The sequence below is a fragment of the Corvus hawaiiensis genome, chromosome 13 (assembly GCF_020740725.1).
Source record: "Corvus hawaiiensis isolate bCorHaw1 chromosome 13, bCorHaw1.pri.cur, whole genome shotgun sequence".
NCBI classification, from domain to species: domain Eukaryota; kingdom Metazoa; phylum Chordata; class Aves; order Passeriformes; family Corvidae; genus Corvus; species Corvus hawaiiensis.
In genome coordinates this window covers 9,931,936-9,946,800 of record NC_063225.1, presented here as the reverse complement: position 1 = coordinate 9,946,800, position 14,865 = coordinate 9,931,936, and the positions used below count along the sequence as shown (strand labels likewise).

The window sequence follows — 14,865 nt, the reverse complement described above, 5'->3', positions numbered from 1 at the left end:
CAGGCTACATCTCATCTGTGAGACTCATTTAAATATAAACAAATTATTATTTATCATTATGTGAGATATTTGGTGCAATGTTCACGTGTGTTCATACCTGGCACTTCCCCCTCCAGTTTAAGCTCTCATCTAACAGTAAAAGTTGCATCCCTGAAACTCTCAGGAGCCACCAGAAAGACAATAGAACAGTTTGTGGATCTGTTCACTTTGTGCCTGCTTTATTTATATAAATAAAAATCCAGGGTTTCTGTGAGCATTACTCAAAAATACCCCCCCCCCCATGCATATTTAATATTGGTAATATTTTTAAATTAAGATCTTACAACAGTGGGAAGCTGCTCTCTGAACTACAAAATAAATGAAAGTGATGTTGGAGCGCATCTACTGCTAACACTGTTTCATTTCTTGCAGTCAGAGATCCAAGGCCTTGCCAAAAAGTGCAACTGCACCGTCCATTTGGTGGAGAAATGGTTCAGGAGACGGCGAAACCTTGAGATCCCAACAGTGCTCCGGAAATTCCAGGAAGCTTTGTAAGGAAAGACAATGCTTTTGGTTATCATGTGCTTTACTCTTTTGGAGAAAATGAGTGAGGTCCCCCCTTTCCAGAAGGCTGGGTCTGCCTGGTGAGAGCTTTGGTTTCTGAATGCATAAACAAGTTGAAAGGATCTAGTAGCATCCTCCAAATGGTGGTTAAAATATTAGGTTAAGTGTTTCTCCTGCAAAAGAAATACCTTAAAAATATTTTACAGTTTTCTTCTTTGTGGAATAATGGATTTGTAGGCTCCTGGTACAAAGTGTAAGATGAAAACAGGCAGAGAAGAAGAAAATATTTTCTTGTCTGCCAGTAATCATAGGGGAACAAAAGTGCTTACCCTGGTTTATGTTTGTACCCATGCTGTCATTTTGGGATGCTGTCATTTTGGGGATGCTGTCATGTGTGTGAAGTCAGTTCAAGAGCAGTAATTTTGGCATCCAGACTAAAGGGCAGGTGCCACAGCTTGATCATGGGATACTGTGTGAAACAGGAACTCAAACTCACTGCTGAGAGTGGGCAGCTTTGAGTGATAGCAATGAATATGTAAAAAGTTTCAAAACCTCCTGCATGTGATTTTTCACTTGTGTGAGAACTTCCTCATACCTAAACACTTAGTGTGATCTAAAATCCCATACAAATTGCAAATCCCCAAATGGGCATGGCTTTACTTACATACCTCATCCCTTTCAGGTACTGACATTAACTGTATGAGTGTAAAGCACTTTCAAATGCTCTGTGTGTCTGGCTTTTCATTAGCATAATTACATTGGCAAAAATTCACCTGATTGTAATATTGAACCTCTGTTACTGTAGATTAGCTTAAGGAATGAGGGTTAAAAGTACAGCACAGAGCTCAAAGTTTAGTACTTCATCAAGATTATTTTCAGCGTGAATCAATGTGTTGATGATTTAGTGGTGTCCTCTGTAGGACATAAATCCAGTTGATAGACAGAGGTGTGTCTTTTTGAAGTCTGAGTTGAGTAAACTCTCCTGACATGGTTTATGTCTACTGTTGTTTTGGGGATCAACTAATTTTGTTTCACAAGTGGCAGTAAGATTTCCTGCTATTGCTAAAAGACCTGCCTGCTGTGGATTCATGTCTCCAGTAACACACAGCTAAAGACTGAAATTCAAACTTGCTTGGCAGCTTGAGTGAGAATGAAGCAAACAGGTTTCTCTTGTGCAATTTTGTGAACCTTGCTCTGCTCTTTGTCAGTGAATTTAATTGAATACTCTAGGCAAAAAAAAAAAAAAAAAAAAAAAAAAAAATAGAAAAGAGGAACAGACTTATTCCACACTAGTAGTCAGTGTTATGAGTGTTATGAAATTTTTTGAAAGCCTGCAATCTCCAGGATCTTTTTTCTGAATCACAAGGAAAATCTGATGGGCCAGATCTAAACCATACTTAAGCTATTAGTGCTCCCAGTTAATCAACATGGGTTTGGAAAGCCCTTTGCATGAAACCTTCACTGCCTTGTAAGACTTACCAGCCTTTAACTCCCTCTACTAAGTTCTTTTTTGTTACATTCAGTTCAAGAGAAAAGATTCCTGAAGTTAAACCAGAAAATCCTCTTGCATAGCTATTGTTCAGTGCTCTCTCTGGTGGCCAGGATCAGAGTTTAAAAGGCACTTGAGTAAAATTTGGTGAATTTGGATGAATTTTACTTCAGGTTTTATTCACCAAATTCATAAAGAAGCTTGGCTAAATGCAAAATGAGGTAGTGCTCTGGCAGTCTTGCACATATGAGTTCATCTGGAGTGCTGTTTATTGCTAAATGTATTCAATATATATTTGTAGGGCTGGGGACTAATGGCACAGCCTTGTAGGTGCTCTGTACTTTGGCTCTGATTCAGAAAACCGCTTGCACTTTACAATCAACATGGAATCAGTCCAGCCATATCCACTGGACCACTCACACCTCCCTGTTTGGAATGGGAGGCGTGAGGGCAGAACCAGCCCCTGTGTAAAGTCTGCCCCATGCCCACAGTGTTGTGTTTTCCAGCATCTCTTGGTTAAGTCTGAGCCAGGTATTACTTGTGGGTTCCACTCTCCCCTTCCATTTGCTCTCCTAATTTCCACCATGTACCTCTAAATCCTTCCTGCACATGCAGTGGTTGTTGTGTAGAGTTATTTTCAAATCATCTGAGGAAAGATGGTTTAAAGTTGAGAAGTAAAACAGTTGTTTATCATGTGTATCAAGTGGCAATTTTACAATTATTTTCATGACTTCTTTCTCAGGTGTGAGACACATTATCTTGTCTCGCCTCCAACATTCCACGTCCTCATATCTTGTTTGTTGTTTTTCTCATGAAACACTGTCTCAGTCTTTGAACATCTCATTCTTTCTCCTGGGATACCAACCTCCAGGGGATGTGGGGCTCAGAAAGGAGGGGCTGCTTTTACCACACAGCTTCTCCTCCTCTTCTCTCATTTGGCACTCCATTAACACTTGCCAAAAACCACAGTCTCATTTTATACATCTCTCAATTCATTGGTACAGTGTTCTTGTGGTGCTTTCTCCTTTTCAGTGAGTTTAGGTTTTCTGGGAGCTGCTTGCTGCTCCCCTCTGGGATACCTCCTGTTCTAGAACAGGTTCTCACCAGGTCTGGGGCCGTGTGCCTGTCCCGGTGGTCACAACCTTTCTTTGCATGTGAAGTCCTGCAGTGTTTTCCTACTGATCTTGCAGAGCTGTGTAGGGGAAAGGTCAGGCTTGTTCCTGCCGAGGGAAAGAGTGGAAAGGAAGGAGATTTCCATCACCTGTAGAGGTGGGAGTGGGAATGCTTGGGCTGAGGCTCCAGCCACACCCAGTCCCAGAGACAATACCTCCCACACAGGCTCCAGTCATTACAGGCCGATTGGTGGCTCCAATCACAGCATCCTGCTCTGGCACCTAAAAGCAACAACACAATTCACTGAGACGCACAAGGGCTTTTCCCCTTTGCTGACTTAGCAGGCTGATGGTGCAAACCTGGAAGGTTTATTTGCCTTGCTGGATATCCATTTAATCCACAAAAAGCTTAGATCAGGCTAAATTTTGGCACACCCAGTCAAAGATGAGGTTTATAGTTAATGAAGTAAGAGACCTTGTAGTAAGATGTAAACTAACCCAGTTGATGCTAAATAATTCATAAGGTTCCCCTGTTGTCAGCAACTGGTGGTGAGAGAGATGAAGAGAATGAACACAGGAAAAGGTCTGTGTTCTCAAACATCAATTTTTAGGGCATTTATTACACTTGCTGTGGTCATTCTCTTGATCTGTTCAAGCCTGACTGGAAAATTACTACTGTCATGACAATCGAAATATCTGTATTGTGATAATGTAAAAGAATTTCCTACTTTAGCAATTAGTCAAAGCTTAAATATTTAAATATTAATAATGCAGATACAGTTAATATGTGGCAATCCTTAATGTAGAGTGTGAGGCCACGTTTATATGAAGATTGTCTGTGACATACAATGATTTGTAGTAATTATGGCTCAGGACAATATCTTTACAAAATATAATGTTTTGTTCCTATTTTTTCATTTCAATTTTGCAGCTGGCGATTTTCATTTTATCTGACATCCTCCATTGTTGGATTTCTATTTCTGTATGATGTAAGTGAACTTTTTGAAAGAATGATACTCTATTTTCAACAAAATCATTTCTAGATTTTCTTGAATCCCATTGAAAGACTCAGTGGTTTCAGTGGCTCTGTGGGTTTAGATCTTTGGCGTATGTAATCTAGATTATGGGCTGCAGTATGCACTGAGATTTAATTTTTAAGTTCACTTTTGACCTTCTATGATAAACAATTTTATGAGTAATCAGTATTTTTAAGGCAAGCTTGAAGAAGCCATGCAGATGGTTTTACAACATGCCTTGTTAACACCTACAAATGCATCACATGGCCATGTTTTTCTCAGAGGAGGCCATAAACTTTTTTCTGGCAGCATTTTTGGGGGTCACAGCTATTTACTGAGGTGTTGCTGCTGAGTCAGAAGTTGGGAATAACATTAGAGAGTGGTGCTTGTAACTCCTTGAGCCCTGCCTGGGGTGTCACTAATGCTTCCCCAGAGCAGTGGAACAGATCCCGCCTGGCGTGTGTCTGCTCATCTGGCCCTCCTCCCCAAACAGTTTATCATCCTGAGCCACTGGTGTGTGTGATTGGTAAACACAGCAAATTTAATCACTGTGGCAACATATCTTGAGTAATTGCAGTAATAAAACACACACCCACTGCTTTGGATGATGAAATTATGAACTGGAACGTTTCAGGTGTCCTGAAAAGAAGCCAGAAAGCTGGGAACAATATAATAAGTCTGAGATGTAAATTCCCTTTAGAAACTGGTGGAGAACAGTTATCAAGATTACAGCTTCTTAGCCTGCTCCACTTAGAGAGATTTGAAGTAGTGAAGATTTTGAGTTAAGATGATTATTGTTGCTGAGCTGAGCAGTGTCTGACTGATGTGTCTTCCCCAGAAACCCTGGTTTTACGACATATGGCAGACGTGGGTTGGTTATCCTTTTCAGGTGAGCTTTTTGGCATTGGGCCAGTGGCCTCCAGGCATTCCAGGTATTTCCCCACTGGAAGGGGTAATCCACAGCAGCCTTTTCCCCCACACTGGCACCACCTAAAGAGGTGTGGCACCAGAGCCTCCTGCCTTTTCTTGGGAAGTGCTGTTGACTGTTGCAGGACTTCCCTGGGATCTGCCTGTGCTGCAACTCCCCCCTCCAGCCAGACCACTGTTATTTCCACCCACCCCGGGATAAAGTTACTTACTGCAGATCTTATCAGTGCTCCCAGTTTCAGTGCAGAGCCCTTGCACTGCTCCAGGCCCCATGGTGTTTCAAGGCACTCTTATTTTAATAACCCTGCCCCATCCCACTGCCTTCTTAGTCCTGTCCTAGTCAGGGGCCAGGAATACAAATAATCCTGCCTCCCAGCTGAGCTTTCCCAGTGCCTGGTAATACCTGCCACCTGGGAAGTGTATTGACCCAAGGGAGCAGCCAAGCTCCGCTCTCCCCTAGGCAGATCCATAGGATTTTATCATAAATAACTGACATTTCAGTCATGGGATGTGTGAATGTTTATTATGTTCATTGTTTACCAAAATGGGGGGGTTATTTGCAGTTGTTTGTAATTAAATGCAGAAGGACTCTGCATGTAATTCTTTGACAAAAACATGGAGAAAAGCATGTCAAAATCCAGAGGTGGGGGAGGAACTGTGGGAATTGAGAGTTTGAGCTGAGCAAAGGTTAAAATACTTGGCTCTCTGAACATCCTTCTTAATGAAGCCCAGGACAAGAATTTAATTTAGCTTAATTTTTTATGCAAGACTCAGCAGAGGAGCAGAAGTCAGGAAAAGAAAAAAGTAATCTCACTTGACATTTACTTTCTCCTGTTCTCAGAGTTAACAGTGTTTTTCTTCATCACAGACCCTGCTGCCATCCCAGTACTGGTACTACATGGCCGAGATCGGGTTTTACTGGTCTCTCTTATTCACCCTTGGGATTGACAACAAACGGAAGGCAAGTGGTTGTGCTTGTTTGTAGCTTGAGCCTCTGTTGCTGTGAGCAGGGAGAAGGTGTTTGTAAGGAAAGCACCGCCTGCATCCGGGATTTGGTGCAGCCACTTGAGGGCAGCATCAGTCTGCGCCTGGCATCCCGCACACCGCCGTGAATCCCCGGCTGCCAGGGCAGCGCTTGGGGGCTGACAAGTCGGAGACCTTCAGGGACTCTACTTGATCGGCTTTACCTTTATTTTCTTCTGTCGTTCCCAGGATTTTATGGCTCATGTCGTTCATCACCTGGCAGCCATCGGTTTGATGAGTGGCTCTTGGTGTGGCAATTATGTGCGGCTTGGAACTCTGGTGATCTTTGTGCACGACACTGCGGATTTCTGGCTCGAGGTAACCCTGCTATCCAGCTTGCTTTTATTTTTTTCTTTTTCTTTTTTCTGTCCTGAGTTTTTTGGTTGTTGGGATTTTGGTTTTGGTGCCAGTAACATTTTAATCTTTTTGCCACGAGTTTCATATGATCCTTTCCTATCCCCACAGGGACATAGCTTTGCAGATTTGTTACTTGTAAGATAAAAAAAGAGCTTCCAGATTTAAGCTAATACTTTGTTACAGAATCCATTATGAGAAAAGAGCAGACAAGAACTTCTTCAGTACAGAACAGGGACTAGAAATAAAGCTGCGTCCCTGGGTTATTCTTGTTTCACTGATAAAATTAGACCAGGTTGTCCACAGCATCACAGAGTTGCTGAGGTTGGAAAAGACCTCTAACATCGAGTCCAACCTGTATCAGGTATCTTCTTGGAGAACTTTCTTCTCTTGGACTGAAGGGAAAGTCCCTTCCCTGCGCTAAGTATCAGTAGAAGTGTTTAAGAAGCGTCCTGCTTTGCACAGAGCACTGTAGTCACAGACTTGCTGCTGGGTTTCTTGGAAGACAAACACAGTGTTTCCTTCACTAGAATTACCCTGAGTTTATAACACCAGCTTTGAGAGCACAGTGTCATCACCTCTTTTGGTGGCAGTGCCAGTGTAAGCAGCCTTTGTAGGCTGTTAATCTGTCACTGTCCATTTCTGTTCCTGATACTCTATCTTATTGTATCAGAACTATCAACTGTGGAGTTGTGCACTTGGGACTGGTCCAGATTAAACAGGTTTTCCTGCTGGGTTACTTTTAATCCTGAACTGCTCCTAGGTCCAATTAACTGTGTGGCCTTACAAACAGTTGGGTTGACAACTGGTAGTATAGCACTTGGATGGAAACTGGAGTTGAGTACCAGAATAACTGAATCCAGCCTTGCCACTCAAAAGAAGGAGAAGAAAATATGTTAATCAAGCTGCTGTTTAAAACTTAGGCTTGGCACCTGCAACATTGCTCACACTTGAAAACAGCTGCTTTGCTCACCAGTGCCCAGGGTGGTTCCTAACGGAGCATGGAGAGCTGGATGGTTCATTTAGGGGAGAAGTAGCAATTACAGCCTTTATTAGTGGGATAGAAACCAGCACTGAGATCTCCTGCTCTCAAAAAGGAGAAGACAGGAGCTGAATTAGGCCCAGAGGAAGGTCAGTAACAGGCATGTCCCAGAACACCTGCATTTAAGGGGTCACTGCCACTCCTGGAGTGTGCAGGTGTAGCCAGCAGCTTCTCCTGGAATTCAGCCTGTTTGGAATCTGGTAGAAAAATGAGGAATTATCTCTGTTCTAAAGAGCACTTTGTGTTTCCATGACACTTTATATTCTGGTTGGAGAGCTGTTCTTTAGGCCTTTGATGCAGAGTCCTTTCCTTCAAGATGAAAGGAGAAATATAAACAAAGAATCTGGTCTGATGCTGCTTTATTAGGTATCAGTAAAATGATTTTTTTACATGTTAAACTGGGAGGAAATATTCCTCCTGCTTACGTGGAAGATGAGTCTTTATTTATGAAAATGCAGAATTTATTTCAGAGAATATTTACGATATGTTTGGGGGTTTTTATCCACTGCAGGCAGCCAAAATGTTTAATTATGCTCGCTGGGAGAAAACCTGCAACATGCTGTTTATCATCTTTTCTATCGCATTCTTCATCACCAGAATAATCCTGTTCCCCTTCTGGTAAGCAATATTTAATCCAGTCACAGGCTTTTACTTCATTCCCACTCCCCCTGAAAGTTTAGTGTTGATTGTGATGGAAAAAGGAAAGGAATGGACTGGACTTGAAAATTCTGCTAGTGAGAAAATTGACAAAAACTGTCATTTTCTTTAAAAATTCTTAAGTAAAAATAGTTTTAAATGAGCCTCTTGAACATAAATAAAGACTTTTATGTATTATTTAACTCAGTTTTGTAAATAGCAGTTAAATGCTATGAGCCCCTGCATTTTCAAGGGGATTGAGCTCCTTAACTAAGAGAAATAATTTTCCCTTTCATTCCACCCCTTCTGCTGCAGCTGCAAAGTCAGAGTACATGATTGTAGTTAATTTTTTGTAGAACCTTCTTTCTGCTACCCAGTCTGTGGGTAGTGCCTCACCTCGCTCACATGAGGAGCACTCAGAGAAGTTTAGGTGAACCAACTAATTTATGAAGTCAGCACAAGTAAATCTTAACTTGCGAAGTACTTTCATGCCTTGGAGTGCTATGATTTAATCTGCTTGGAGTATCCACATGGGTGCTTAACATGTTTATCTTTTAAAAAGTGTTTAATGTGTTTCACGTTCACAGCTCTAATTTGCCCCTCCCTGCACATGGACAAACCCTTAGAGACTCAAGCTGGTTAAATTAATAGCTCTGAACATTGATCAACATAAGGCTTTAATTTCCTGTAGTATTTTCTTTCAGAAATGCTTAGTTTTTTACTTTATTGTTGTTTTTTTAATTAACTGTACAAGTGATCTGCAATCATTTTGCTTCACTGAGTTTCTTGTTCTTCAGTTCCTGAGCTTGGAAGCAAAACATGATGAGATTAAAGGGACTCAAAAAGCCCCAAATAATGTAGAAGTAGTGAAGTCTGAAGATGGACAAAACATATGTTAATTAATGAAAAGCCCTGTTGCAAAGCCTGTAGGATTTTCTCTGGATTGTGGATTTCAGATTAGAGAGAATTTACACTAAAAAAAGGCATAGACAAGCTCTGAGTTGCACAGTATCTAGACCACACAGAGATGAAGATCTGAAAAACGGCGACTTTTTCTAACCTCACTTAGAATACTTTCATGCCAGACTCGAATTTCTCATCTTCTGAAGTCTATATTTCAACAGAGATGCACAATCTAGTCAAGGCAGGGCTTGTTAATTAATCTATGATCTTTGCAGAGCTTTTTAATATTAATCAGTTTGGAATATGAAATTAGAAATAAGTATACATAGCATAAAGCAGAGCTCTTGCACCATAACAATGATCTTTATTTTTTAGGATTCTTCGTGCTACACTGTATCAGCCTACCTACTACTCCACAACTCCTGTCATAGCGTATTTTTTATTCAATGGGATGCTATTGATCCTCCAAGGCTTGCATTTATATTGGGGTTACTTAATTTTCAAGATTTTGAAAAGGTTCGTTTTCCTAAAGGTAAGAAATTTCATTTCCTCAGAAAGGTATGTGAAGTATCAAACAGATGCCAATACCTCCAATAGATTAACTTGGAATTTTATTGTTTCCCTGACCTTTCAAGTCAGCATTTCTGATAGGGATCTGCAAAGCAGAGAGATGTTCAAATGTGCTTTCTACCTCTCATTGTCACACCCAAGGTCTTGGTTGGAATATAAAAACTTCAGCTAGAACGGGGGTTTTTTTGCTTCTATTTTATGTTTTGTACCAATAGTAAATGAGAAATGAGCTTTCCCAAAAACTGATGCCCTAAGATGGTCTAGAACTCCTAAGGAATTCTTGTGTTCTGAGTGAAAGCAATCTTTTGTTGCGGGGCTTTGTAGCAACTTAGCAAAACAGAAGAGAAGTGAGTGATGAGAGTTTTGACTAAAATTTCTCTGCAGTATTTAAATTTCTTCAGATTTGCCTAAATCTGAGGTCAAATAAACTTGAACACTGGGTTTGGATCACAAAAACCATATGAAGCATATCTGGTATTATATTACGACTCCATGAAATACTGTCATGTTCAGCTGGAGCAGAGAAACAGTGCAAGTCTGGTGCTGCCTAAGCTGCTTTTACCTTGTAGAGAACTCATATGGGAAAAACCTCTGAAGAAAACTGCCATTTATGTCTCATTTGATTGCCTGAAGTAGTGACATTTTCATGAGGTCTCGTGCAGTGAAGCATGCAGTGGGGTGCAGGGTGGATAAAATATTTAGCATAAAGCATTAAGAGAAGGACTTTGGAGAATGTCTCTAAGATTTGGCACAAGTATTGACAGGTATATTTTTCTAGTTAAGACGAAATTGAAGTTGTGCTGTTGAAAAATGGTATTTCTTCTGAGGCTCAAGAAACGAAAGCTTAATTGAACTGACTGTCCTTTTATCTGAAGCAGTTAAGGCTGTGAATCATCTTAAGGAAATAGAAATATCCCTTTCTCCCTGTATTTAATTGTTGTTTGAGTGCTAACAGGAACCATCCTGTAATTATTGGATTTTTGGATTCTGTCAAATCTTTTGCAAATAGACAGCTGGGTATCATAGGGAGACCAACATCTGCCCTAGAAGTTACAAACTCAGACCTCGTTAGACAGCAAACAGCAGCACAGAAGGGACAAATCTGTGGAGGAAATGGTTTGTGTTGCTCTGCCTCTAAAACAAGCTTCTATGTTCCCTTAGACACTGAGAATCTTGTATTTCTTGTGTGTCATTTACCTCTGTTTGACTAATTACTACATTATTTCTGGCATGACTTATTGAGTGGTAAAGTGCTGCTTGTTTTCTTTTGTGATTTTGGCCTTGTCTCTGTGCTATTCTTGTTCTCTGTGCACAACCCCTCTGATGAAGGGAGAGACATCCCTGTGCCTCTCAGCAGAAGAAAAGGAAGGCTCTGGCAGAGCTCTCCATCCACACTGGTTGGGGTTCTGAGAGCACAGTGCAAGAAGGTGCTCAGATGCAGTGGTGAAGAGGACATTGCCAGGCCAGCTATATAAGGCCCCTGTGCCCTGCCTATGTGCCTTTGTAAGGGGAAGAAATGTTTTCTTTTGAGGTAAGAGCTTTGTTGTGTTCATCACTGCTAAAAAATGGGAAAGCACCAAGCCTGCATCCCTACCATGGACTTTTGATTCCTTATACAGCTCTCTGAGAAGAGGGCTTCCAAATAACATTTTTACAGTGGTAGCAGCAGCAGCCTGGGCCCTTTTCAGTCTGGATGACTTCAGCTGGCTTGCATGTGCAGCCTGTTTTCCATAGCAGTGGCAAACTTGGCTGTGAAAGCAGCCACTGCCTCCAGAGCTGGAAAGGCAATGTTGAAAAGAATGGTGTTGGCAAGGCAGCATTTTTATACCAACATCTTTGTTGTAGACATGCTGCACACAAATAGCTGCTGCTATTTTAGGGAAATACCAGTAGACCATCATCCTCATCTTAAAAGGGGTTTGTTTCTCTGCCCAAGACTGCCTGTTTTCTGAATGAAAACTTAGAAATTTTTGATATTTTTCTTGAAGTAACAGTTAGCTACTTCAGATGGAAAAATGAAGTCATGGTGTAACTGGGAATAGGGACTTCTCTTGTTGTTTAACTGAAGCAAGTTCTGAGCATAGAAGGGTGTAAGGAATTTTTTCAGTGCTCTCTCTGCCTAGAGCCATCCTGGAGTTTTGGGGTCACTGCAGCCTCAAGAGCTGGTGGCTTCTTCCACACTTTGCTCTTCCTCCTGAGGAGGGAGATGGCTTTTGACTGAGAGTGGCTGGTCAGAAGCTCTTCATCTCAGATGTCACCTCCCCTCTGCACCAACAGAGGGGACAGTTATCCTCAGTCCTCTGGGATAACTGCTCAGCCAACTGACTTGCTTCAGCAAAAAAGAATTTGGACTAAAAATCTTGCATTTTTCCTCCTCCCAAATACTGCAGCAAGAGATGGATGAAAATGAAGGAAAATGGAAGAAGGGAGATTATCTTCTGCCATCCCTGTGTGTCCTGTTTTCTCAGCCATGGGAGTCTCTGGCACAGAGACTGGTGGCACAGAGCAGCACTGGTGGTCTCCAGGATCATGAAGACTTATGGCACCTTTCCCTTGGTACTCTGGGAATGCCCTAACAAGGGGGGGTTCTACATCCACAAGCTCAGCTATACTCAGCTACTTCATATTAAGAAGCCTTTTGTTTTCCATGGGGGTAAACTTGAGGGTACAGAATTAAATTTTTCAAATCCATTATTCTTACCTCTGGAAAATATAAATATTCCCTAAATGTCCTTTCTCATATGACATTTGTCACCTCGTGTGGGAGTAAGGCCTGTAAGAAAACTCTTTGAGGTCAGACCTGTAGCCATGTACCAGTTCTGTTTCAAGAGGCAGGAGAACATTCTTCAGTGTAATTTCTTTTCAAGTTAGGTCAGGCAATTGCAATGTTAGCTGCTGGCTGCCATCTTGATGTCCAAGGCCTTTTGTTGCTAGGAAACTCCGTGTGTTTCTGTAATATTGTTCAATTACATGGTTAAATTACCCACTTGTATCAAGTTTCAAGCACCACTGAAACATGTCTAGTCATCATGTCTGCACATATGAGAATATTTTAGGAAAATTGAAAAAGCATATAGAGAAGTATGTACATATGCACTGATTTAAAACATCTCGCCAGGAAAATCCCATGGAGATTAAACGTTTTATTTCCAAGGTCAGAAAAAGGGAGTGAATGACAGCAGCTTATAGCCACATTATTATGGCAAATTAAGATGTAAAATATATGTTAAACCCATTACACACTGAGTTAAGGTTTTGAGACTATAGTGGTTTAAATCTTGAAAAATATGTGTAAGTTGTAGGAAATGGGCAAGATGTCCACGTGTCTCGGATACTTCAGGGCTGATGCAAAGTCCATCAGTGGAGGGTAATGGCAGGTTTCTAACAGACTGTAGTGTGTCCAGGAATAGGTCTTCCTGCTCTTGTAATTGTTTTGCCACCATCAGACCACCTTCAAGGAAGGCAGTGAGCTGCTCACTAGTGGCTGCTGTTATTTAGGAGTCATCAGCAGCAATTCTCTTGGATTCACTGTGGTTCTTTCCTCTTCCTGAAGGGGGAAAGACCCTGCATTGCTGTAGATCAGGATTTTGGACTAGTCGCTCTTTAAAAACCTGTCTATGTTCAATATTCCTTTGGCATTTTGTACTTGGTAAGCTTTCTAAAGACTGGTTGGGCATATCCTTGTCCGTTTGTTCATTCCTTATTTGGCCCAAATTCCCAAGGCAACAGTGAGAGTTAGTGTTCAAAGAATGACTAAAAACAGAGTAGGGGAAACTGAAAATGATAAGAAAATACTATTTTGGGTTGAAATGAGAGCTGTGAAGTGCTTGTTATGATACTTCTGCTGTTCCCAGCCATCATTTTTCTACTGCAGCATTTTTCCTCTTGCTTTTTTAATGCTTGATCTGCTTGCATCAAACGAATTGAAATTTAATGAGAATTAGCACATTCAGTGAAAAGTCATTCCCTTCAGAAAAATGCCATACTACAGGACTTAAACAGAGGACAGGGTTTATTTCCTAACCTAGAGGCACATAAGATTTTTGTTTTCTTTTACTTGCATGTTTTGTTAGGCCTGTGCTGCCCAGTTAGGGTTGGGGTGCTGGTAAAACAGACCTACAGGTGCACTTGCCTTAATTCCAAGTGGCTGTTTTAAAAGCAGCAATTTTAGAGGCTAATGATAATCCTAGTGAGTTACATTTTCATGACTGTGGAACTGGGAAGTTGTAGAAAAGCTTTTCCTGGATATTTTGTTGTTCCCTTCTAGACTGGGAAGGGCCAATACACACTGATGTTCTGCTTTGGAGTTTGAGTTCTCTCAGTGGAGCGTTAGCACAAACACAAGACAGGTTGAACTAGATTAGTAGGGGTTGCTTTTTCTCCATTTTAAAGGAAAACAGGTTGTGGAGAAGCTGAATTTGTTGCTTCTCAACAGATGAATATTTTTGGCAGATTTTCTCATGAGGATAGCTTATCAGGGGAGCAAAATAGGCCAAATGAAAGCTTTCTCTCTTAGACATAAAAACGAGTCAATCTGGGAGCCTTCCCAGTTGGTTAAAATGATTGCCCTTGGGATGTGAGCTGTTTAATAGCCTGGAGATGGGAGTTAGCCAGCCAGGTCAGTAGTGTGGAGGCTCGTGCTCTAGTAAAGGGAAATTACTTCCTGTTATGACTTTCTTTCATCTGCGTATTTCCCATTATGCTCCAGCAATCCAGTTAAACCCAAAGCCTGGCTACATGTCTCACTTGATGCTGCCAAATTCATCCAAGGGAGGAGGGTGGGAGGCAGGCAGAAGGAGCATAGAAGAGTTCGAGGTTTGCTGGCTCGTATTCACAGTGACAGGCAAGGAGCAGAGAAGCTGGGGAGCCCTGGAGTCCTGCCCTTCCAGGGATTTGGAGTCAAGGCTGCCCCCAGCCATGGATATTGTCAAAGTGTGCAGCCCAGCAGAGCCTGTGAAAGAGGAAAAGCCACCAGTTCTTCTCCACTGTGCCAATCCAAGAGCACTCTTTGGTCACTGGAGCCTCAACCAGTTTTCCTGGCACTGGGAGTTAAAAGGCAGATTTCTATTTAAATCTTTACATTTACTCCCTTCTGAAAGGGGTCAGCAGCTGAGCAGTGACTTCCAGGGAGGTGTGTTATATATGCTTAGTGTATTGTATGTTATACCACACACTAAAATATACTTCTCAGGTTTCAATACAGCAACAATGTTCTTTGCTGGATTTTTTTTTTTTCAATTTTTTAATAAA

The 14,865-nt window shown here is 41.5% G+C and overlaps 1 protein-coding gene across 5 annotated transcripts in view; it reads left to right on the top strand.

The window, feature by feature from the left end:
* CERS3 (ceramide synthase 3) overlaps window positions 1-14,865 on the top strand; it is a 43,708-nt gene that overhangs the window by 17,774 nt on the left and 11,069 nt on the right. For 4 of the 5 annotated variants that reach the window (XM_048317456.1, XM_048317455.1, XM_048317453.1 and 1 more), the window contains 7 exons: window positions 412-530; window positions 4,076-4,133; window positions 4,999-5,049; window positions 5,956-6,048; window positions 6,300-6,428; window positions 8,018-8,124; window positions 9,421-9,577. In XM_048317456.1, the coding sequence (XP_048173413.1) occupies window positions 412-530; window positions 4,076-4,133; window positions 4,999-5,049; window positions 5,956-6,048; window positions 6,300-6,428; window positions 8,018-8,124; window positions 9,421-9,577 (714 nt within the window). The remainder of the gene's footprint in view (window positions 1-411; window positions 531-4,075; window positions 4,134-4,998; window positions 5,050-5,955; window positions 6,049-6,299; window positions 6,429-8,017; window positions 8,125-9,420; window positions 9,578-14,865) is intronic. The other variant, XM_048317457.1, reaches the window with a different exon arrangement.